At 43.0% G+C, this 9313-nt stretch overlaps 2 protein-coding genes across 8 annotated transcripts in view; one reads left to right on the top strand and one right to left on the bottom strand.

The window, feature by feature from the left end:
- The window catches only part of cdc42bpab (CDC42 binding protein kinase alpha (DMPK-like) b), an 89940-nt gene extending 84494 nt beyond the window's left edge, over positions 1–5446 (top strand). The window contains exon 43 of the mRNA XM_017302126.1: positions 3239–5446. Within this exon, the coding sequence (XP_017157615.1) occupies positions 3239–3370 (132 nt within the window). The 3' untranslated portion in view covers positions 3371–5446. The remainder of the gene's footprint in view (positions 1–3238) is intronic.
- Positions 5447–5992: 546 nt separating this feature from the next.
- Positions 5993–9313, bottom strand: part of fzd3a (frizzled class receptor 3a) — a 28106-nt gene continuing 24785 nt past the window's right edge. For 4 of the 7 annotated variants that reach the window (XM_008398184.2, XM_008398183.2, XM_008398186.2 and 1 more), the window contains 3 exons: positions 9000–9148; positions 8065–8493; positions 5993–7992 (listed from right to left, as the gene is read on the bottom strand). In XM_008398184.2, the coding sequence (XP_008396406.1) occupies positions 7776–7992; positions 8065–8493; positions 9000–9148 (795 nt within the window). In that variant the 3' untranslated portion in view covers positions 5993–7775. Of the gene's footprint in view, positions 8494–8999; positions 9149–9313 lie in introns of all 7 variants that reach the window. The other 3 variants (XM_008398187.2, XM_017302228.1, XM_017302229.1) reach the window with 2 other exon arrangements.

Raw genomic sequence — 9313 nt, 5'->3', positions numbered from 1 at the left:
AAATATTTCCACCATGTTTTCCGGCGGAGCAAATTTCTATCTTGTCATTTCTTTTTAAACCACTCATCCTCTGCTCTCCACTTCCTGATGATGCTGCTCCTCTGCCCTCTAAGCGAAGCGGCATTAGGATCTGGTGAAGTTTGTGGCTGTGATGCGACGGGTGTGAAGGAGCTCTGGGTTTTCTGAATYCTTGTGCGAGGCGCTGTAGTTCTAGACTGAGACCATGAACGTGAACGTTCCCCTAGCTGAACCAGGAACTCCCTCAGACTGGTTCCCATCAGTCCCAATCATCCCAGCAGCTGTTTCAGCCATTCCACCTCATCCCAGCTCTCCGGTGTTTTAGCCTCTCTGTGATCATAACAAGGTTGTTGCTATGGTAGCCGGCCAGCGTCTTCCCTCCTGCCTGTCCCATCCTCATGAGCCTGGATGTTTCCGCCTCCCATTTTGCCACATTTGTTGCCCCCCTGACCCGACCCAGCTGAACCCCGCCTCCCATGCCTGTCCSCCCTCCCCAGCATGTTGTCTGGGTGCTGAGTGTGAACTCTCCTCTGCAGTGGCAGGCAGTCTCGCCGTCGGAGAAGACCCCCGATCTGAAAAGGGCTTTAAGGACCCTGCTTAGTAAGATGAAGGTAAAGTGTTCAACCTGCAACGACAAACACACAGAAGCGAGAGAGCACCGTGTTGCTGATCTCACACACACACTGACACACACACACACATATGCGTGTTATCATTGGAACGACGCCGCCTCCCCTCCCCCTCTCTCTGCACCATCAGGCTTCTGTTGTGACAAYGCTGCTTCTCATTGCTGAATCACAGCATGTCTGCCTCCATACCGCCCCCTGGTGGCCTGCTCATGTTCCCAACCAGGATAAAACAAAGCATAAGTTTGGATCTTCTCAGTGTTTACTGGCTAAATGAACAAAATCCAGATGAAGGAAGTGTGAAGTAGACTGGTTGGAAGTGAGGTTGCATGCTTTRGGTAAATCCTGCTGCACGTTTTTTTGGTACATTACCGCACAAAGGCCGACACTTTCACTGCAAAAACACAGACTCTTACAAAGTATTTTTGTCTAGTTTTTACTACAAATATCTTAACACACTTCAATTAAAAYAAAACGAAACAAAAAGTAACTTTTCAGCAAAAACTAGAAGCTTGTTTTAGGTAAATAGTTCATTAATATTACTGAAGAATTACGAGTTCCATTGGCAGATTATTCCACTTATAACGTGAAAATGTCTTGTTAAAAGTGAAATAATTGCCAGGGAGACTATGCATTTTTAATTAATAACTATTTAATTAAAACAAGCTTCTATTTCTTATTGAAAAGTTATTTTTAAATTAGTTTTGTCTTAATTGAAGCGTATTAAGATATTTGCAGTAGAAACTAGAGCAAAACTACTTGGTAAGATTTAGTTTCTGCAGTGTTTTCAAGCTGCTCCACGGTGTGTTGTGTTGCAGTCACAGTAGGATCTGTGGGGTTTTAGTGAGTTTAAACCAGAACAAATCAGAAGGATGGCATCGCTGACCTGAGGACAGGAAGTAGAATCACACACACTTCAACCCAGCACTCGGTCTGAAGCCGCCACACTTCCTGTTTGGCCCAAATCGTCTCGTTTTCAGAGTCAGTCRCAGTAATTTATTGGTCTCCTGCGAGTCGGACTGTGTGTGATGAGTTCAGGGTGAATCAGAAACCTTCCACTCCTCCATCATGGGCTCCAGCCTGCATGTTTGGTTTYTGCTGATCCCTCCCGGTCAGTTGAMGTKTTGATTTGCTGGTGAAGTGCTGGACTGCATCCCTCACAGCAGATGAATGAATCATGCTGAGTTGTAATCGCCACAGTAACTTGGGACTTTTGTGATAGACCAACACTGTAAGGCATTATTGTGAACAGAAAATAATGTGTAGTTTGTACAAATAGACAACTGGGAAGTAATATGATCTCTAAATTAAGTCTGGACTTTTACTAGACCATTGTGTAAYGCATGAATATGCTTTAGAATGGTCTGAAACGATTAGTCATGATAAATCAATTATTGAATTAATCGTCACGAAAAATGCCATTTGCTGGAAAAACCCCTAACATATTCAGAGCAGTAATTGAAACAGAACTCTACAAAAAATATATATACAATTTGCATTTAAGATTTGTAAATACGTTTTCCCCAAGTGGCGTACTAAAGGAATGATGTTACTGCAATAAAATGTTTTATTTTCTTATTTCAAAAAGTGAATTAGTTCTTTTATTTGCATCTTTTAATGTATTTTAATGTATAAAAAAGGTTTATGTGGTTAAATGGAAAATCTGTAGAATGTCCATTTTTCTTTATTTTAACTGATTAATCGATAAATTGATAGAATAATTGATTACTAAAGTAATCCTACAGAAGCTCTAGCTGCACGTTTCCTGCTTGAAGGTGAAGCTCTGCCCAGGCTGGTCCTCCATCCTCCATTCCATGTCACCCCTGGAAAAAAAAAAAAGCTATTCCCACAGCATGATGGTTGTTTTCAGGCTGTTATGTCGCGTTAGATCAGAGCATCTTCTTCCATGTTCACTGTAGACTGCGATCAGTTTCACTGGATTTTATTTTGGTGTGTCAGACTAAATGGGGTTGAGTAGCTGAACTCACCACATTAGGTGTGATGAATCCTTTGAAACACACGTTGTTCACAGTTGTGCACTTCTTTGTGCTGGTCTGTCGCACTAAATCTCAAAGTTAAAGTTTGTGGGTGTCAAAGTGAGGAATTGTTGAAGGGGGTGTGAATACTTTGCAGGGCATCATCTCCACTTTCAGAAGTCATAAGAAAATCCCAAAGTTTTCACACCACAAAAACACAAAATATCACCAAGTTGTCTAGTTCCCAGAGCAAATATCTTATTATGGTTGAAATAAGACAAAACTAACTTTTTTCTTAATGTTGATGAAAAAATACTAGTTTCCCTGGAAGATTATTTTACTCAGTTTTTTCATCAATATTAAGATATATTGGGCGAATATTGAGGAACTTAAAACAAGCTCCTATGTTTTGCTGAAAAGTAACTTGCAAGTTAATTTTGTCCTGTTTCACGTTTACTCAGATATTTGCAGTAGAAACTAAAGCAAATGCTTGTAAGGTTTTGTGTTTTGCAGTGTATTTTGATGACAGAATCTGAATCTTAGCCCTCTTTCCTGTCATTTTTTTTTATTATCCGTTTTTAACTCCTCCTCTCTCTCTTTCCGTCTCCTCCCCTCCAGGACTCGGACTCCCCCCGTCACTCCACGGCCTCCAACAGCTCCACCTTCAGCAGTCCCCCCAGCCCGGCGTCCCCACACAAGACCAAGTCCCTGTCCCTGGAGAGCACAGACCGGATGGGCTGGGACACATGAGCCCTCCCACCTGCCCCCCTCTCCCCATTCAGCACAGGACTCCCTAACCTCGCCCCTACACCAACCCCTCCTCCTGCCTCCACTGCCCAGAGAACTGCATCTCCCATCCGCCGCTCCCTCCTCCTAATAAACTGCCTCTGGACGTTGCTTCCTGATTGGACGGAAACACTTCAACTCTGGGCCTTTTCGAGGGAAACCCCCACATGAGTGAATGAGAGATGCACTATGATTATCCAGAATAGACACTGRCACTCTTCCCTACCCAGCCCCTCCTTCCCTCTTTAGAGATTCGCATAGACACGCCAAACTTTACGATGCAACAGAAAAAAATAAGAAGCGGATTATCGATGAGAGAAAATGATTTGTATTTGTACATAGGACCAGCTGGGTTTCAGGGGGACAATTTTAATTTATTTATCAATCTTAGGTGGGGAAGGTTAGGTTTGTTTCCATGAGACACGAAGCAAACGTTTTCCCACAGTCGCTTTTTCTTTGGGTGTTGCGAAAAATGTTGCRTATTTAAAATAAAAAAAAGGAAGTGAGAAAGAAAAGGAATGAGTTTTAGTTTTCTCCTGATACTCAGTGCAGTGACTTTATATTTTCTAATTATTCTTGTTATTTTGAGCATTTGCAAAAAACCTTCCTACTTCCTACTGTGCTACTCTCTTCCTCATTGGTTAATCCAGGGAGGCGTCCTCCGTCGTCGTAGCGTTAGACGTTCCACTTTGCTGTGCAACCAAACTGACCAACTCACTGACTCCCATCGCGATGATGTACATAGGTTCAAAGTAGAGTAATATATGATAAGGAAAATACTATAGAGAACTACACGGGGAATGAGCAAAGAAATCCTGATTTGGTTTTCTGGTTTTTGTTTTGAGTGATTTTGAGTTTTTATTCACACAAAAAGCCATTTTTAAACCACTTTGTTGTTTTTTTAATCAGTTTTATGAGTTAGTTTTATATTCTAAGTCTGACACGTTGTGTTGTGTTTTTGGTTTTTGTGTTTTTCTCCTCCACCCCCCATTTATGGACTGACACTACTGCTCAAACTMTCTAGGGGAAAATGTGCATTTCTCACCAACCTACTATCACACATGTATCTACGCTCGTACACTGAGGTGGTGGTTTTACGCAGCAAACGCCTCATCCCTATGGCTCCTCTGGTCATCCGATGGGCCGTGGTACCAGGATGGAAAAAAGGTCGACCCCTCTACCGATGGATAAGCTCTATTTAACCAAAAACGGACAAAAGAGGGACATTTTGGTGACATTCTTTCTTTTGTCACAGCCTTTGCTCGTTAAAAATGTGCTAAAATGTCAATTAAAAGCTCTTGATGGAAACAGAACACTAAAATAAGGAATGTAAACACTTAAACCAGCGCGTGACTCTGATGCATTTCTGATTGTTTCGCTAATACTAACTGGGCTGGAGCTCAAAACTTGCTCTCTGGTTTGGTTTTAGGGGGATTTTTTGGTTGTATTTTATTGTATCTGTTTAGTAGTTTCTGCCATTTATTTTTGCCAGTTTTGAACCCCATTTACAAAAGGAACAACTCATGGAGCAAAATCTGACAATTTATGGAGCAGAATCTGACAGTAGCCTGTGTGGATTAGACACAAATCAAACACCATTTTCTGTTATTTAAAACACAGAAACATTCTTAAAGTTGAAACAGTTTTCTTTTGGATAAACTTAGAATAAACATTCCTATTGTACACAGTATTTTCTCTTTCCCCCCCATTGCAGAGTCCAAGTTGAAGCCTGTCAGGATCAGCTCCATGTAAGGGAATCAAACATTACATACTTCAGTGGTCATTCCTGCTGCTTCCCCCTGTTGAATCCAACAAATTAGCTCTCTGTACCTCATTCCAAGTGTTTTGTTTATGGATTTTATTTTCTATTGTGATTTGAAGCTCAAAGCTTATTTTCCAACACCCTGAAYCTTTTTAAGCRTGCAGCTCTCCATTTCTCGCCTGCAAGTGGCGTCCGGTAGGAGGGAAAGGAAGCAGACTTTGTTTGGGCGGGGGGTGTTTGAACATCGGTCGATATGTTAAAAAAACAAAAAAAAAAACCTGACTGATCCCAGACGTTCTGGAGTGAAGAAGGAAATCTCAGGAAATGTGTTGAGGTCGGCCTATGGGACGGATGGCGTGGGTCGAAGGGTGGCAGGTGATTCGATGGCCAAAGTGCCAGTTTTCTGTGGAGGAAGGCCTAAACAAAATCAAACGCCTTTACATTTCAGTGAGGTCTTATCTACAGTACCTTCTATATTATTTTTGCTCTTTCATATCATATTACACTTTTTTTTTTCTAGGATTGCTTTGTAATAATTTGTACAGTTTTGCATGTTCTAGATGTAATCCTTTTTTTTGGTTTGTTTTACTTGCTCCTTTTTTGGAACGGTTTGGGCGTTTTACTGAGGATAACACCCACTACAGGTGATGTAGATTCCTTTTTGCACAAAAATATTTAAGGTGTAAGGTCAAAAATAATGTATGGAACTGGCTGCCACACTGATGTGGAGAACTCATATTAACCCGACTCCGATGTATTTCAATAAAGCGGAGGGCTGTTACAAATACACACCCATTGTGTTGCCGTGTGGTCATTTCTCCAAATGGATTCTTTAAAAAGCTTTTATTACAAATGAAAACTTTACATCTATAAACAAGACATMAGTAACATTTACAGTAGCTACAAGTAGGGACACATTTAAACAGACTACTTAGRATTTCACTGTACAGGAGCAATGSCTGGAGGACACACRCCTCCAAATTGCACCTGGGCTCAATAGTGCTGGTTGCTAAAATACCAAAAGAAATGTTTTTTCTAAGCTACTTTCTTGGGTTGGCAAGCAGTTGGAATTGTGCTTGGAGCAACGGAAAGGGACACACACGCCTCCAAATTGCACCTAAGCTCAGTGCTCCTTGTTGCTAAGAGACCAAAGTTGAGATTTAAGCACTGTTGCATCAGGTGGTCCTCCAATGTACACATTCTGTTAATGATATGAGACGATCTCAGTTCAAAACCTTTCCACATATATTGTACATTTCATCCTGTACATTTCAATCAAACATTTGATATAAGGGGGAATTTAAAAAGGGAGCAACTTGGAATAAATGATCTGGAGGTTAACTCTTCTTGATGTGAAACATGTTTTTTTTTTTCAATGACGGTGGTAAAAGTTGCAATTAGAAAGTTGTAGATGGATTTTATCTTTCAGCCTCCCAATGAGTCCAAGTATATATACATCTTGATCTACAGAAGGGTTTGCAAATCTGGAGGGTTGATAAGTTGATGTAGACAGACGTCCTCCAAGCAGAGCGGGCTGCTAGACTCCTACACAAAAAGGACTGAATGCTTTTAAAGTCTATTAGTACAGCATTAGTTCAAAGGTAGTTGCACCTTTATTTTTTCTCCCTCAAAATGATAAAAAAAAAGATGTACAGGATATACGTTACAATAAAGGTAGAAAGGTTTTGAATTGATTCTCAATCTGTGGAGACAGTGCGGCTCCACTCCTGTCCCTCAACATTAAATGGGTTTTGACGCAAAGAACCAAAAAATTTGAAACACTTCCTCTGTTCTGTCAGTGCAATTGTGCATCAGTAGCTGCGTTTCCATTACAAATGTGCGCAAAAGTGCCTATATTTTGCAGTTGTGATCTTTCCATTAAATAAAACGATAAAAATTACATATGAATAAGTTTGCTGATCACTTCCTGTCGTCTTCTTCGTGGTTTGAGCCAGTGGCAGCATCATGTGATGCAATAAAAGTTTTTCCAAAAATATACCAATTTACCAAAAACAAAAACACCACAGAGTGCTAGAACGTTTTAGCAAAAAAGAGTTTTTTGAAATTAGCATGTTTTTGTAAGCAAATTTATATTTAAAATGTCAATTTGTGCAATTATATGGTCAATGGAAACACAGCTACCGTTCGGGACGGTGTAAAACAGGCTGATGTAACACGAAGCTTCACAAGAAGATTCACATGTGAAGCTTCAGAGAAGCTTCACATGTGACACCCAAAACTGCATCAGATGCCTGAGCTAAAGGGAAAAATCAGGCTTTAAATATTTTGAGTGCCAAGATGCCCAGGCTTGAGGACAAAGCTCCTGTCTCATTCATTAAGTCCATTTCAAAGTCACAAATTAAACAGGTACAAAAAAAATTAAATTCACATTTTGTTTTTGTCAGGCTCAGGAGTCTAGGTCCAAAGTTTCGTCTCCATTTGTCAGCTTGGAGAGTCTTTTTTTTTTGGATCAGCTGGGTTGGCAGATAAAGCTGAGAGACATTAAGGCAAAGATCCAAAAGTACTTCCCTTCCTCTGACTGGATCAACAGTCTGGTTCTGGGTCCCACTCCGACCCGGGGCGGGTCTCCCTCCTTCATTTGTCCCTTCAGGCTGCAGCTCCGTCCTCGTCCAACATCCGGTGAATCCCGTTTCCGGGGACACCGAGGACGGCCTGCGCGGCGCCACTCAAGTCTCTGGTGCTGCTGTGCCGCGATTGGCTGTCCAGGCGCAAGGCGGAGTCGTGTCTGGACAGGCCGTCCAGTCGGTTGGTGCTGCAGTGTCTGGACTGATCACTGAGGCGGGGCATGCTGGACGCCGTGTACCTGCCRGGGAGAGCCAGGACAAGTTCAGCAACCAACATCCAAACATCTGGAGAGGTGACGGGGGAAACCCACCTGCCGTCTCTGGAGCRGTGCAGGCTGCCGTGGTAACTGCTCATCTTAGAGCGAGCGCTGCGCACTGATCCGGCCCGGCTGGTGCTGGCGCTGGGCGGCTCGTCCAGCATGGCCAAGTGGGTGGAGGAGGCATGGGTGGAGGTGCCCTGGGTGGACGTGCCCCTCGACTTCCTCACGATGGGCGTGTTGGGGTCCCGGTACAGCAGCTGAGCGAAGTCGGGCTCCTGGAGAACCTGGCGGCTGTCGTTGACCATCCCACTGCGGCGGGGCAGGGAGGAGGCCGAGGAGGAAGATGAGGAKGAGGAGAAGGTGGGCAGAGAGAGACGCAGAAGGGTGGGGAGGGACAAGGGGAAGGTGGTGGGGCGGTGGGTGTGGTAGGAGAGGATGGAGGAGTGGGTGGAGCAGGCAGTGGGACAGGGGGTTAATGCTCTGAGTTTGGAGGAGGGGGGGTGCAGAGAGGGGCTTGTGTTCACCAACAGCCTGACAACTCTGGAGCAAACACCAGAACCAACATGGACCAGAACCAACATGGACCAGACAACTGGACACAAGTCTGGGCCCAGAGGGCGACCCGCCTGACCCGTATTAGGGCCTTTGAAGATTGATACAAATAATAGTACAATTTTCTGAGAAAACTTAAATGTCTGAGCTGCTAAAGTCAAAAAATTGTGAGAAAAAACTTCTGGAAAATCTCTGWGATTAATCTCAGAACTTCTGAGATTTTTCTCACWAWTTTTTTTTTTCTTTTCTTTTTCAGATGCAGAAATTTCTGAGACATGCACAAGYTGGAAAAATGTTCAGCTTTTGTTGCCTCAAACGTTTTTCTGACAGAAAAGTCCAGTGATAAAAAGAAMATTTTCTAGATTAAATAGTCCTACCACGACAAAATTGATGGAATGTACCCCTGATGGTGTCGTGGTGCAGTGGGTACGTACTCTTTGCGCCTCTTGCCGTGGAAGAAGCTGGCCCACTCGAAGCAGGTCTTCTTACTGCCTACCCAGAACACAGAGGGGATTCCCACAATCAGCATCATCAGGTATTTGATGAGGAAGAGCGCCAGGTCGGGCCGGCTGGTGCTCTCCACCTGAAAGACAGGAGGAGCTGGTGACGGAGGAGAACTGTACGCACCAGGGCCTTTGTAGAGAGAAAAAAGCCTACATTTCTGACAAAAAAACAAGAAAAATGTCAGAAATTTTCTAGAAAGAATGAGGACATTTCTGTGTTCCAAAAGTTGAAAACATGCAGCTAG

Source organism: Poecilia reticulata, linkage group LG21, assembly GCF_000633615.1.
Source record: "Poecilia reticulata strain Guanapo linkage group LG21, Guppy_female_1.0+MT, whole genome shotgun sequence".
Lineage (NCBI taxonomy): Eukaryota > Metazoa > Chordata > Actinopteri > Cyprinodontiformes > Poeciliidae > Poecilia > Poecilia reticulata.
Note: the sequence above shows the minus strand (reverse complement) of the source record. Positions and strands in the feature narration are given on the sequence as shown.